Source organism: Poecilia reticulata, linkage group LG11 (assembly GCF_000633615.1).
Source record: "Poecilia reticulata strain Guanapo linkage group LG11, Guppy_female_1.0+MT, whole genome shotgun sequence".
Classification (NCBI taxonomy): Eukaryota; Metazoa; Chordata; class Actinopteri; order Cyprinodontiformes; family Poeciliidae; genus Poecilia; species Poecilia reticulata.
In genome coordinates, this window is record NC_024341.1 from 14419728 (window position 1) to 14435596 (window position 15869).

Sequence of the window (15869 nt, forward strand, 5' to 3'; positions counted from 1 at the left end):
CTTTAATAGAGGAGCCATGTTGTGACGACTTCCTGAAGGCGGAACTATCAGAAAAAGCGGGAGTTTTTAAAGAGACAGCGGTCCAATTAAATCAGGAAGTAAAAATGTAAGTCATATTTGCTAACATTTTTATAACAATTGGCGTGTGGGTCTAATTTCTCCCGTAGTATAATTACATTTAGAACATGAGATAATTAAGTTTACTAGAGATGCCCAACTACAGCATTGCTAATACAGTGGACCCCTGCATGTTTGCGCTTCAGTATTTTTCTATTATTCCCCCAGTAGAAACTGTTTATGTTTGCAGATTTTCTCATAGGGCATATTTAAAATATTTGAAAATTTCGGAAGCTAAATGACTAGACATAAAGAAAAATGTCACACCATTTGCAAAGCAGCCAATCTGTAAGCGCGATTTATTTTTCATTGTTTCTGGCTATAGCTCCAGGAGCGGAGAGGAGGACTAAATTCTGGCTTTTGCGTAGTGATAAGATGGTTTCCACTGCATGTCAAGGTACGCTTTGTGTTTGAACTATTAAAATAGGCAGCGACAAGCTTATTTAGAGTGGGTCTCAACTATTTGTGGATTTTAGCCATTTAGGTAGTTGCGATTCCAAAACCCCGAAATATTTTTCTCAAAGACATTTCATAATTTAAACATTGCCTAAAATATTGAATTGTTACACATCATTTTTTGAAGCAATAAGCTTTTTCAAAATGTAATCTTTAAAAACAAAAATCGAGTTAAACTTTTTTTTAAAAACAGTGACCTCTAGTGGCAAAAAGTATAAAGTCCGGAAAAAAAAACGTACATAGTCTCAACTTTATTTGGATAAAACACACAGCACATACATCCTTCTGATGAAATAATAAACAGTTAAACGGTTTTCAGCATTTGGTTGGTCTACATCCATAGAAAGGTACAAACAAAGACTCAATATTTCTATTTCGCAACAAATTTCAAACATTTGGTATCCACTGAAACAGCAAACACTCATGTATATTGCAACATTCACTGCCTGTAGTTAAATATAAGCTCATATCTGCTGGAAAATGACTAAATATAGTACAGTCAATACTTTCTTTAAAACAAACAGCTCACTATAGTTTGATCTCAACATCTACTAGAATCCCAGAGAAAGCAAATGAGCACATGAACTGCATTTGTCTTATGTCGTGGACGTGTTCATGTAAATACGACTCATCAAGCTAAGGACTGCTTGGTGCAGCAAATGCTTTAGACAAGAACAACATCCGGCTATGCTACAGTAAAGTTTCAACAATTGTGCTCAAGACGTTACAACAGGCAGGAAAATTTCACCACACTTGAAAGGCACGTACAGTTCAGAAAGACCACATTTCTACATGCAGCTCAAACTCCACACAGCTGAATAACACAGGAGTCTGAATTTTATTAGCTCTATGACGACGCACGGCAACATTAAATGTCCTAAATGTTTCACAATCCTTTGAGGCTGGCAGGGATCAGTAGAAACGGCATGACCGATCCTGAGGTTTGCCTCTTAACATTACAAGGGGCATTTAATCCTGCAACAATCACAGTATATAAGAAAAGGTTTCCATCCTCAGCTGTTTGCACATGTGTGTGGAAAAAAAAAGGCAAGAAAAGGACGAAAATAAGGCACAACTGTAACAAAAATTTGCCGAATGAAGCCACTTCTACCTTGCTGATGGACGTTAACGTCACCTACAAAGAGGAGACTACTTAGAGCAGAAGGATTTCTAAATAAAGACAAGATGTGAAATGAGTGAAAAACTGCCGGACAAGTTGACCTAAAAACTCTTGTGGGGAAGAAAAAACAAAAACAACAACAAAAAAAAAAATCGGTATTTGGTCCTTCGGTTTAGGAACTTGTAGCAAAACTATTTGTAACCCACAGTCAATAGAAAATGTGCAAAACTGTTTTTGTGATCTCTGAGGAGTGCCGGTGAGTTTCCTCTCTCACCCTGCTGCTGCCATTACCACACACACACACACACACACAACTTAATACTCTAAATCAAAATGCTGTAAACTGCTTATTATGTGTGAAACACCCTGCTGCCGCTTCGCCGGCTGAAAGATGAGAAGAGGAGGGCAGGAAGTCTGTGTGGCTCCTCTCTTCAGGTTCCCTCATGCTCATTTACTTTTTTTTTTATCTCATCCCTGGTAATGTACAACTCGGCTTCCTTCATCTGTGTATCCAAATCATCCTCCATTCAGACAGAGCTGCTCTCTGGGTTCTTCGTCGCTGCATCATTCCGTCTTCTCTGGTTCTATGTTGTCCAGATCAATATCTGGCGAGGCCACGCAGCAGAAGCACAGTTTCTGGGTGAACAGGGAAATCTTATCTGCAGTGAGAGGACAAAAAGGAAAAGCATGAGAAAAATAAATCAAGACAAACTCAAACTACTTATTTTCATTAAACTAACATTTTATTTTTTTTAAGTCCTGGGTTTGCAAACAATAAGCTCAAAACTTTTCTTGGACCATTTTGCACTGCCTGCTGGTAATTGTGCAGTAGGACGGGGACAGCGTGTTCCTGAGATATGAATACATGTACACACCGCTTCATTATTTAGCGTATGCAGACTTTCCAGTGGACTGAACTTTGAAACACTAATCTGAGTCCCGTCTGAGCTCCAAACACTGTTCTGCTTGAAAAATGAGTCAAAGAAAAGCTTCTTACTGCAGAAAGTTACTCAGAGGAACACGAGGTTGTTTAAGCCAACGAGCAAAGAAACGATTACACAACATAAAACCAAGTAATTCTGTTTTGTTTTTAACACAAGCCTGTAAATAACACGGTTAATATTTTTAATGACAAATAAGCTTAGCGCAATATCAGCTGTTTGTAAATCTGGCAACTAACTACAATTTAAAAATGAAGTTCAAATAATACTAAAATCGTCAGGTTTTGACTGGGCTCATATCGGAGAAGAAATAAAGTCAATTAGATCATGCTGTACTTTTGCTTTTTAGGAGGTTGTGTAAATAAGGTGAAAACTGTTGTATTTTTAGTCAACGATGTCAACATACCATGAGAATCCCATGCCAAGTTAAACATCAAATGTCTATGTAGATACAGAGCAGAGAAGGAAGGAGATAATCATCTAAAGAACCTGCTTTTTAGGAAATACTACACACAGAGTATTTCAGTTACCACTTCAAATACTTAGAAACAGAAAGTAAAAACAAGAAACAACAGCAACTATAAGAGATTGGAAGGCTAATCTGGTTTGGATCAGTTCCTCGGCGGAGAGAGTTTGATCTCGTTAATCCAGGTTTCCTTATGGACATCATGTATCTGCGTTTGGACGTGACGTTTGTTGCTTAATAAACCCACTTCTTCATGAACCCCATAGAAATCACTAATCTGGCCTACAAACTGCACTCAGGAACAATTAAAAACATTTTTCAGACTCAGACTGAAAATGAGGACGACTAAACAAACCAAACTGTAAAGTTGGACAACTTTTCTCCATTAGTTACAGATTCTGTAACATTATTAAGGCTGATGGGAAAAATCTAAATGAGAAATACTTTTAGGCACCACTTGGAATTTATAATTTGTTCTAAAGAAGAAAAAAAAAAGCTCCCTTGGAAAAAAACACTGCAGTGCCATGCAACACGGAGGATCTTACCGAGCATTTTCCGGAGGAAGGGTGGTCTAGACGTGGGAGGTAGATGGACACAAATATAGTAGACTGGAGCTCCGGACAGAGCAACAGCGATGCCAACAAAAGAGTTGATAGTGTCACTGTAGAGGGGAACAACCACCAGGAAAATACTGCACAAGCAGTAAACTATCGGGAAGAACAGAGACAGCTGCGGAGAAGAATACATAAAGAACACTTGAATTAATATATGCATAAGAAAATATAAAAGGAAGACGTTATAAAGAAAAAAAAACTGTGCCATTCTCTTTGTTACTCCAAGTTACTCAGTTGCCATGGACTGCAGTCAGTATTAAGTTAAAATTAACCAGAGTTATTGCTGAAAACATGAATATGTTGATAAGGCACACAATGTTTTTTGTTGTCAAGTACAGAAAAAAAAAAAAAAAAGAAAAAGATACTGCCAATACTTTGGTAAGATATTTCGATCTAATAATTTTACCTTCAGTCCATCACCAACCGTGGCAAAAAGTGAGAATGGAAATTTGCAGAGCAAATCAAATACAAATCCTTCAAGTTTTCACTGAACTGATAAAACCGGAGTGCAGGTATTTCCAACGTTTTGGGAGTTGCATGTCGACATGCAAAGCGACCGCCAACAGGTGTCCTACCTTAAGAGGGCGCGGCAAATCGGGAAACTTGAGTCGAAGGTAGATCTGACTGGCTATTGACAGGCCGATGAACAACCAGTAATTAAAGCTGAAGTAGTTGATCAACCGGAAAACGTCGGGCACGGAGAGGTAAATTAACGACATGACCCCCTTGAAGAAGAGAAGCACACACATGCATGAGACACAGACAGAGGCTGAGTGCAGAGTTTTGCTTGAGAGCTACTAAAATATTAAACAAACCAACATTGAAAAGCAGGGCTGGAATCGGGGTGTAACGTTTAATGTGGATCATGCACAGGACGTTGGGCAGGTGGCCTTCTCTGGAGCCAACAAAAAACAACCTGCGGGGCGAAAACAAATGTTGCAAAGGGGAAAAAAAAAGAAAAGAAACAAATGCAAACCGGTTCTTCAAGGAATCTTCAAAATGGGCTAGATTTAGCCAAAGGTTACAGAAAGGTTACAGTTTCAAAACCACAAAAATTTTCCATCGTATCGCTCCTGCAGTGCAAGTCCACTGAAAGCAGTGGAAACACACAGTTATCCTATTAGATGTAAACTTTTATCAGTACAGCTTATTTGTGTTATGTGGCAAAAATTGAGCAATCAAGTATGAATGTGCGTGCTAGAATTACATTTCAGCACCTGCTATCTAAAAACAGATTCCAAAGACAATTAAAGTCGACCATGACTGCAGCGATTATGGTGACAGGTTAATTTGTCATTTCCTGCCAATTCCACGTCTGTCCTAATTGTCCTTTCAGAACAGTGGTGGCTCTGGCAGCAACGGTTCGTGTCAAAAGGTGAAGATCTGCCCACAATTCAGAAAACATTTAAGAAGCAAATCGCCTATGCAATTTGAAAATGCAAAATAACACATTTGTGATTTGATGCTGCCATAATTTTATGCCATGTCGAATGGCATCATTTTACACCCACCTGGAGGCAGCAATGATGGATGAGTTGAGGCCTCCGTAACATGAAACGGCCACAGAGAACGGGATCATCCATCGAGCCCAGCCCAGGACTTCATCTGCAAAAGTCTGACAGGACAGTAAACAGAGATCATCACTAATGCGGATAAGATTCAGTAACAAAGCCTAGGGATGAAACAGGAATCATTTTTGGGTTAATAACCGAAACAGACACCAGCTGAGATCAAAACGGGATCAATTAGTTTCGGTTATTCTGTCTCCAAGTTTAAATTTCTAAGAATCGTAAGATGGAAGCAGAAGATGTTTGCTTTCAAGGAATCGCTTCATTCTCGGTCAACAGACCCAGGTCATGGCTTGACATCATAAGTAAGCCATCAGACCGCAATAAAAATTATAAAACGGCACTGACAAGGGTCATTAAGAACAATTGTTCCTCCATCTGCGCTGTAATCAGATCATGAACCTCCCTGCTGCTCCTGCATGGAGCACTAATGTCTTTAGCTGCAGTCTCTACTCCCTCGGTCGCAGATAACCAAAGGGACGCACCATCGCCAGATGCATGTATCAGTGCTCGTCTACCAGACTGGAAATGATGACAGTCAAAAACAGGAAGTGCAGATCATAACCTGGCGCTTCTATGATGACCATAAAGGGAGATCCTTGTATTTTCAAACACATTGATGTGACAGCCAAAGTATTTTTTTGGGAGGATTTTGGTACATTATTGTGTCACGCTCCACAAATCTGGTGTTCATGTAAGGTAAGCAAGAAGAAATGCTTTGCTAAAAGAAAATGGTTCTATTAAATATGGATTCTTGAGGGAAGAAATACACATTTTTCTTTTTTTTTGTCCATCTTTTTCTTCAAAAATTGTTTCTCTGCACCTTGTTTTGATCATTAAATAAAAAAAAAAAAAACAAATGGGCTCAATTGACATGAATATCTTTATAAGCCGTTGCTAATCAGCTTGTTCATATAATCAGCATGTTTGACAGGTTACCATGTGAACGCCACATTGCCGCCTTTGCTTTTAATTCTGAGAACCGCACAGAAACTCACCACAGCAACAGCTTCACTGTAGAGCAGAGTGTCTGCGTCCATGACCACATAGTAAGCTACGTTGGTTAAAATGTAGATTATTGTGACAATGGGCATGGAAATGGCAATGGACAAAGGGAGATTCCTACAAGGAAAGTAAAGGGAAAATGGCTTAAAAACGTTTTAGTGCATCTTTGTTAGTTTCAAAGTGAGCGCTCACGTAAAGGACACATCGGGAACACATGGAGAACAGGAGACCGCACCTCTCCGGGTTCTGGATCTCCTCTGTGATGAAGTTGAGTGTGTCCCAGCCAGAGTAGGAGTAGAGAGCTGAATAAAAAGCCAAAGCCATGTGGCCCATTTCCAGCTTGGAGTCTTTGAACGGCTCTTGAAAATTCTGGTCAAAACCTTCCCAACAAAAACAAAAAAACAAAGCAAAGAAAAATACAATTGTTCATACTGTCACTGTTATTATGCAAGATATATATACACATATATATATTTAGATATATACAGCTGCACTGGTGAACAAATGCCAATAAATTCTAACATTAAAATCCAAAGCATCCAAATTAAATTAATATATTTCAATCATTTTAGAACCGATTAAACAGTTGGACTCAAAGTGAATGAGGCTTTCACTCCAAGTGAAATTATAATTTATGACAAAATTAATGCAGTGCCAACATTATCCAACATCCGATATATATATATATATATATATATATATATATATAAAACTATGTATTTCTTAAGGCAACATTTTTATTAGCACCACATTTGTTAGCAATGCAGAAAAATTGTGTGAGAAATTTTTTGTTCTCTGAAGCCAAGGTTAAAAATCAATGCCTGTATTTAGAAAACGATACTGCCTTCACCTGAGGCCCAGCATGTAATGATTAGTAGGTTTTATGTATTTATTTTCACAAGAGAGATTTAGAAAGTTGAGTTAATTTCACATTTTCTAACTCTTTGCCATACCTTCCCAAAACATTAACATCAATGCATTACAGTTTAGAATAAATAACAAGTGACAAAGCAATCTAATTTACTCAAATCCAAAACTATAAATACCTCACTCATACATAAAATCCATCAGTACCCATTAATGATTAGCACGTAATAAAAAGCCGTGCTTTAAGCCACCTGGTTCCACCTCCTCATAGGCTAATCAGTAACTAGTAAAACTTTCCAGCTGCGACTCTGAACAGAGGCAGCAGCGTTCAAGTCGTCCTCCGTGAGCCTCGACTCCAAACTGCTGGGACCAACCGGCGCTGCTGCAGACGTGACAGAGTTAACGGGACGATACCTTGACCCAGCTTCACCAAGCCGGCGATGATGATGACGATGAGAGCCAGGACCTTTGCTACAGTAGAGATGACCTGGAGGATCGCTCCCCATTTTACTTTCATGCAGTTTACAGCAGTCAACAAACCTGTAAAAAAAACAAAAAAACAACAAACAATTAAAATAGACATATTAAACATTTAAATTGTATGATCAAAATCCTTCAACATAGAAATGTGAAAACTTGCAAGAATATTTGCATTTTTAAGCTTATAGCTGGTTGAAGGTTTTGCCTAAAGACTCTTATGATCTGTCACGGTAAAACACCTGGTGGTTTAAATAAAACCAACAGGTTTAAGGATCAGCTAGTGTGTTTGTATTGTCTTTATTCTTCACAGTCCTCCTTAATTTACCATCCCTAAACCTCTACTGTTGTCTTTTACCACTCAGGATGCATTAAGAGTTAATCACCACAGCAGCTGTAAATACACACAGCTTTATGATCTCAAAGAGAAGACAGGATTAAGGTATTATGTTGAGATGCCAAAGGCTCTAAAACTCAAGCTTACTCCCCTCCATTTTCATGCTGCACATATGATGCAATCATGTTCAAATTGTGAATCTGGCTCCTGCAGAAAACATTTCATATAAGAGGAAGCTCTAATCCAAAACTATGTGCAGTTTATTTGCATAGAGCTCGGCGTTTGAGGAACTGTGTGTATTGTAACCTCAACAGTTTTCAGCTCCACAAGCTAGTAAAACAGCTGATAGCTGGAAAAGCTGTGATTGTACTACAGGATTTGGACAGACTGGATTACAGAACAATTAAATATTTGCATCAAAGAAAATCAGAGTAAACGGTAGATGCAGTTTTTCCAAAATGATGATCTCATGTATGGAGCGAGAAACCAAAATAAAATCTAGCCGTAACAGTTTAGGCCAATGTGGAACAAGCAATTTTCCTCTAACCCAAACAACTGGCTGCGTCTCCTTGACGACCACAGTCATATGGTCTTTATGATCGGTCGTCAGTCTTTTTCATTACTGTGGAGACATTTTGGCTTTCTTAGTAGAAAATTGTTTTAGTCAGCTGGTGTCTTTGGTGTTTTTAAAACATCTAAACTGGATTCAAGTCAGGACCACTCTTAAGACCTTATTTTTATTCAAACCATGTAGAAGTGACCATACCTACTTACTTGCAGGTAAGAATTGCCATATAATAAGAATTGACACATTAAAACACCAAAGATTTTGTATGGCAAATAATTAAAGCCTTTCAGTGTTTCAGTACACTTGTTTGAACTATAGTTACCAAAAGGTTGGTGGTGTTGTGTGTAAACCTGTGAGCTACCATCTGAACTTACCTTATGTGTGCTTTTCAAAAACAGGAAGGTAAACATACAAGAGATTTAAAAAAATAAACAAAAATCATGCAACATGCTTAGCAGAAGAAGAGTCTTACATATTATGGCAGCTGCAATGAGGCGGACTGGGTAATACGGGGAGAAGCAGGTGGGGTAGAAAGGCTGGATCAAATAGTTGGAGAAGGTCAAGGCTATCACTGCCTGAGAGGCTGGCTCTACGATCAGCAGGGATGTCCACAGTCTGCAGTCGAGATGAATGATCAGTTACTGTTGTTGGACACTTTTAGCATTGTATTTGTTCAGGTTTCAGTAAAATTCTTCACAGGGAGGGACAGTCACAGAAAATCGCTGTTCACAGCATTTTGTTGGAAAGTTGAGTGGAAGGAAAAAATAATAGAAAGAAAAGAGCATATGCAACAAGGAAAATCACAGCTTTTAAACTCTAAAAGTTGTGGACCAAATCAAGATCATGAATGTTCTCAAAGGGCTGGTTGTGGTAGAATATATAAATAAAACTACATGTTAACAAACTTAAAATATTCTCTGGATTTGATTCATACTCCTTAAAATTAATATTGAACATCTTCTCACATTAATTGCATTCTATGCAAATAGAAACAGTCTTGATTTGACTGATTAATTAATGCTTAAGCACACAACTATTATCTTGAAGTTTAATTTCTGAGGCCTGGAGGGCCACGGAAATCGTTACGGCAGGCCGGTTGTGGCCCACGCGTCTCGAGTTTAACACACACGCTTCAGAGGATTGTGATGTTTGCACCAGGGGACAGCTTTTTTGTTGTTTTTTTTTTTTCTTTTTGGTCATGTTCAAAGTATCTGAGAAACTGAATTTTCAGTTTTCATTAACTTGAAGCCATTTTCATCAAAAGTAACAAAAACAATTTACAATCCATGCATAATCATTATACTTAACCTTCACTGATTGAACTGAATTCACTTTTTGGTGAGTAGCGATGTACTTGTTTTCAAGACGCTACAAAAGAAGAAAAACTTGTGCGACTTCAAAGGTGCGCCGACATACCGAATAAAAGCCAAAAAGCCTCCAAATGCTTCCAGAATGTAAGAGTAAGACGCTCCGGATTTGCGGATAGTGGTACCGAGCTCAGCGTAGCACAACGCTCCGATCACAGAAAATATCCCTCCGATGGCCCACACCACCAGAGACAAGCCGTAAGAGCCCGTATACATGAGAACTCCCTGCAGGGACAACAGATGTGTGGAGAAACAGGAGAGATTGGGGAAACATGCAACACTGTTTGCACAGAGAACACAGTGGTAACAAGATTCATTTATGACGATCAAATATTTATTCAAGAGGGCAGGAGACTTACCTTCGGAGAGACAAAGATTCCAGAGCCAATCATATTTCCCACGATGAGGCAGACCCCATGGAGGAGGGAGATCTCCTGCTTTAGTCTAACACCGCTGCCCACAGACTGGGCGTCTCCATCAGCCACCATGCTTACTAATTTATTTCAACGCTCAAAGGCAAAGCTTAATATGATGAATTAAGAGTAGTGCAAATTTATCCTGGTAAAATAAAAAAGATAGGTAGGTAGTTTGGTCCTGACAAAGACAAGTGGGGTTGGTCTTATAGGAAGTTCAAGATTAAGCACATCTCAAAACAGAATCCAAGGTGGAATTTCTCTGGTTGGATACCCTGCAAGACAAACAAACAAACAAAACAATAACCGTCAGTCACATTGAATATTTTTCTTACAACTCTTAAAAGTATCTAAAAAGGGACAAAGTGATTTTAGCCTAATGAATCATTGGGATAAATCACAAAACACTTTCCCATTATCAGCTTCGTTTTCCACAGCACAGTCCCCCAAATGTGTTTTAATGTGATTAATGCTTAAGCACACAACAAAGTGAAGCAGCAGTGACACTCATTACCTTATTCTCATTTAGCTTCAGATGAGAGCATTGAATATCCAGTCTGTGCGCAGCAATGAGGAATCTGTCAGCTGTTGGAAATAACCGTCTCCCTTTTCAACTCGACTTCCAATGAGCAGAGGCTGAATTCAAACCCAGGGTTTCCCCCAATGTATTGTAAGCCTGTCGGGCCACCAGGCTTACAATACAGGCTAAGCGTTGCTTTTTTTTTTTTTTAGTTTTTTTTTTTTAATGCTTGCATTTTTTAAGACTTTACAGTTGGTGTTCAGGTATTAATCTTTTAATAACACATAATTATCAAGTGATATTTTCAAATTTCCTGTCAAGTTTAAACCTTTTTTAACTCAAAAACAAAGACGAGCCGCTGGATGAATGACTGCTTTAGCACCCAACCACCGGGCTTAGCAAGTTTTCTGGGGGAAACCCTGGAAACCAACAACATTGTGCTATGCAGGCCACTACACCAGGGCTGGTGAAGTCCAGTCCTCTGGAGCTGGTGTGCAGCGTGTTTTGGCGGTGACCCTGCTACAACCCGGGCAATTCAAAAGGTCGGATGACCCCTTCAACGCGTCATCACGCTTTGCAGAAGAACCTGAACCTGAACACGTAACTCTGTTGACAACAGAGTTACGTGTCACACCTAAGCCTTCCAAAAACGTAAAGTATTGAAGCAATGCAAACTGTTTTACACTGCAACGGGTCACGTCTGATCTCTAAGATTTATTAAACACAAGTAAACCGACACACCCAGACCAACTTCTGAACAATAATGCGTAAACCAAGCAGGTCTGAATCTATGCAACTCCAGAGGCAACAAACTGATCAACCACGCATTCTTGAACCTCCGCTGATGGATACAGAGCCCTGCAGAGTGACAACATCCCAGCAGAAACGAATATCTGGAGACACTCTGATTCAATTATCTAACCGTCGCTCTTCAGTTCTTTGTTCTCATGCTTTTATCAGGTCACAATATTGACCTGCTTCCTTATCTGCCTCAACCACCAACATGGACCATGACGAAGAGATACTTGGGGTTATTCACTTCACCTCTCAATGGTCAAAATGTTAAGCCTGGCCAGTGTATTCTAGTAGATTTTGAGACATTATGAACCACAACTCAACACCATTGTACATTTATCTTTGGTGAAGAAGTTAATGACCAATCTGTGGTTAATAATGAGCCTGAAAGAAGTTTTGTTTTTTTTTTATGCTATTTTTAGATTTATCGCAGCCAAATATGGCTCCAGTATTATTCATCTGCAATTGATACATTTTTTTGGACCTCTCTTGCAATCGTAAAAAAAAGAAAAAAAAAAAAGAAAAAAAAGGAAAAACCTGCAGCCGCTGGTTTGTGACAAAGAGCCACCATGGGTAGCTTTATGACATGAATGGAATTATGCAAGCATCTGTTCTGCATCCCTAAGCTAATCTGGCTCCTGCAGCTAATGGATCCCTGTTTACAATACATCTCTGGAGGAAGCAATTAAACTCTGCACAACAAGAAAAACATGTGCTGTCAACGGTGCCTTCTGACGCAAACCGATGTGCTCCACACTAAGTGATGAACCATAGGCAATTATACGCAAAGGCCAACTTCTGCGATTTCTAAAACTCTGTTTCAGTACAGCCAGATGATGGTGTACATGACTTAATTAAAACAGCTCCAGAGAAACGCGCCAATAGAAGTTTAGCTTGTGTTACAATGATATTTTCACAGTAAGATCACACCAAGTAAAAACACCACATTTTCATGATATCTGGTTAGAAATTTGAAACAAAAATCACATTAAAAAAAGAAAGAAAATTATTCCACTGGTTCATCAGTTGGATTTACTGTAGTTTTGATGAATAGATGTGAAACAAAAGATTTAAGATATTCTGTAGCTATAAAGTAAAAACTGTGTTTCTTTTTAATCCTCGCATGTGGACTATTAAAACTGACAAACATTTTTGGAATATCTAACCTCTTAAGTGCTAATTTTTATTATTGAAGTCGTACTTTTTTCAGAAAAGAAAAACATCTCAAATATGAACATGGAAATTGTGCATTATGTCATCTGAGCCAGACTAAGTACATTTCTAACATTTTTTTTCCCTTTTTGTGTAAAGTTGTTGGCGTTAGCTCCACCTTTGTCTGTTGGACACGAAAAAGAAAGATCTAGAAGATTGCCATTAAGTAACATTCTTTTTTCATTATGTTCAAATGCCAGTTTTACCGATTTAAGCTTTTTTTTTTTAATAGGAAGGTCAATGGCTGTGCAATGGCAACAATATTAATTCTGATAAATTTATATTTCCGTGTTGGTCAACTTACAGTACATATCTTAAACTTGTGGAAAAAACCAACAACAATTACACTTTGACAAAGCTGTGTGCTTTAATAAACAAAAACAAAAAAATACATTTTGAATGGGAGTCAATAGCACAAGAAAATGTGAAAAAACAACAACAAAAAAAAACTTTAAAATTTGCTCCCAAAACAACTGCTTCAAGAAGCTAGTGTTATACAAAAATACAGCTTAAACTAACAAAAAAACGGAATCCGGAAATGGTCACAATGGAGTTGAGTTTACCCTCTTCACCTAAAATAATAATAATAATTTAAAAAAAACAAGCTAGACGGAAAGGCTAATCTCTATCAATCACTGAAGACTAAAGGAAAATTTTAATAGACGTTCAGTCGCGCTTCATCTTCCTCCAGGTAGACAAAAGTCGGCGTAACACCAGTTCACATTCTGAGACCATAGAATTGGGCTGTGAAAACGTGGACAAGAACATTGCGTCTCCCGTGTGCGCTGCTGAAAAATGTAACACTCCTAATGTGAAAGCGTCATACCGGTTGGAAAGCAAATCGCATCACACACATACCGACACCACGCTAGAATCATCTCGCTGTTATCAACGATTAGCAACCAGCTGATGGTTAGCTACTGGCCTGATGCGGATTTAAAAGGAGAAGCCGCGAGAATAAAAACAAGTTGTTTTCCTTAGCAAAAAACTTTAGCTAGCCAGACAATTCTGGCGTACGCGCAAACAGCGCTCATTTAAAACCCACTTTGCGGAAGCTCCCCGGTTAGCGTCAAGCTAATACAACTGAGGCAGCTGGAGATCAAAGGTGATGTAGTAGTTGCATCATGCTAACCCGAACATCTAAAAACGGTTAAAGGAATTTATGCGGGCAGCGTTTCCCTTACATAACCATGTTGTAATGTCTAAATTCACTTAAAGGCTCCAAGTGAAGGATGTAAAGGGATGAAAAACAACAGAATATAGTCACCTCGTTACGTGCCCATACACTCCTCGCCGCTTGACTCAAATAGCAACCCATGTGCAGTGTTGGGAGAACTTTAGCTTCGATCCACGCTGCATAGCACTCAACATCTGCTCAAGCCCCTCCTCGGCAGCAACCACAGGATGGCTTAAGACTCGCCGAGAGACCAGGGGGCAGGTCGGCTCATTAAATAACAGAAACACCCAGATTTAACCTCATGTGTATTAAATAGAGATCAGTTTGAAGCGTTGCTCTCAGCTGCGGTCAGCTGCATGTGTGTCGCACATGAAAGCCTGTTTAACCTGGTGCGCAGGTTATGGAAGCCCATTACTGCCACTTGAGACAAAAATGAACGCGGCATGTCATAATAGAGAGACGCAAAGTTATGCGTCTCTGAGTTTGAAAGCTCACAGTTGTTAGGGTTGTATTTCAGAGTTATGATTTTCAAAAGTAAAAACTGGTGTTTTGAGTCTCGTCATTAGGACTTTCAAAACATAACTTTGATTATGTGATTGTGAATGTTCTGTTTTTAGCAAAAATAACTTTAGATCTAATATTTATGACCTGTAAACATAAAGTCTGAATTTTTAGAAGGATAAGGTTTTAAAACTGGAAAAATAATTATGACTTTGCATTTCATATGTGTCTTAATAATGACGCTTGTAAATAGTCTTTAAAAATTGTAGTTAATGTGATAACGTCAAAAGAATAAGTTTGACACTCTTAATTTGGGCAAAATTATAAACTTGAAAGTTATAATTGTGACAAATTTTTGTACCTCATATTAAATTTTTTAAACTCATATGACTTCGAAATGAAAATTTTTGCATTCGGAAGTCTTATACATGATATATGCGATTATTGTAGTCAAACCTTAACTTTCTTTATGTAATTTTTTTTTATCTCACACTTCTTACTTCAAAATTTATGAATGTAAATGTAAAAATCTTGACTTTTTCTGTCATACTTAAGGTCTTAAAATGCTGGCTTTAAACCACCTACTGATGGATTATAAAGTCAAAATTGTGACTGAAATTTGTAGTTATGACAGTGACAGTTGTCATGCTCTAATAATTAAGTATAATGTTAAAGCTCATAATAACTGAAATTCAAAATTGACTTTGAAACTGATAAAACATTATCTAATAAACAGAGCTTAAAGTCAAAATTGTGACATTGAAATTTGTGACTGACTCATTTTTGACTTTCAAACTCAATTTAGACACTGAAAGTTGAAATGCATGACGCAGAATCTTATACTTGGGATATTGAAGCTCTTAGCTAAGGCATATGGGTTTTTGTTTTTCCAAGATCCTAGATGCCTTAAACAATGAGAATTAAGATTGAAACACATGTTTTATCTCTCTTTATTTCTGTCTGTGTGTTTTTAAATAACCAACCAATTCAAAACACTCATGAATTACACGAGCATCAAGCTATTTTACACTTTTTAGTGTTTTTACAATTTCCTTCTGAATTTCTCCGATACTGGTACAAAACCGAGTCAAAAACTCATTTCTGGTTAATCAGTAGCAATATATAGGGCTCTGTTCGTACACTTTAAATAAACAGCAAAGTAACAAATTTCTTATCAGTGCAAACACACACATTTCGATAAGGATCTTGAAGTATGGGGGTCACTCTACTTTTTCACTTGGGGAAAAACAAAAAAAAAAAAGACAGCTGCAGGTGGAACAACGTGAAGAACAAATGCGTCATAACCTGCACACTGCCCAAGAGTACTAAAAGCTTACATGGATCAGAG

At 38.2% G+C, this 15869-nt stretch overlaps 1 protein-coding gene across 1 annotated transcript; it reads right to left on the bottom strand.

The window, feature by feature from the left end:
• Nucleotides 1-804: 804 nt before the first annotated feature.
• Nucleotides 805-14410, bottom strand: LOC103472405 (Y+L amino acid transporter 2). Its single transcript, XM_008422033.2, has 12 exons — nt 14111-14410; nt 10263-10591; nt 9953-10128; nt 9009-9151; nt 7569-7694; nt 6523-6667; nt 6281-6404; nt 5226-5329; nt 4534-4630; nt 4290-4439; nt 3646-3829; nt 805-2352 (listed from the first exon to the last, which is right to left on the bottom strand). The coding sequence occupies exons 2-12, from the start codon at nt 10389-10391 to the stop codon at nt 2258-2260; spliced, it is 1473 nt and encodes a 490-aa protein (XP_008420255.1). The 5' UTR covers nt 10392-10591; nt 14111-14410; the 3' UTR covers nt 805-2257.
• Nucleotides 14411-15869: the final 1459 nt, after the last annotated feature.

Bases quoted from the DNA above. Each gene is read 5' to 3' on its own strand.
- LOC103472405 (XM_008422033.2), bottom strand. From the start codon at position 10,391: ATGGTGGCTGATGGAGACGCCCAGTCTGTGGGCAGCGGTGTTAGACTA. The intron at 9,152-9,952 runs GTATGTCGGCGC...TCTCGACTGCAG, and splicing joins GGCTTTTTGGCTTTTATTCG to ACTGTGGACATCCCTGCTGA. The intron at 3,830-4,289 runs GTAGGACACCTG...TCTTCTCCGCAG, and splicing joins ATTTGCCGCGCCCTCTTAAG to CTGTCTCTGTTCTTCCCGAT.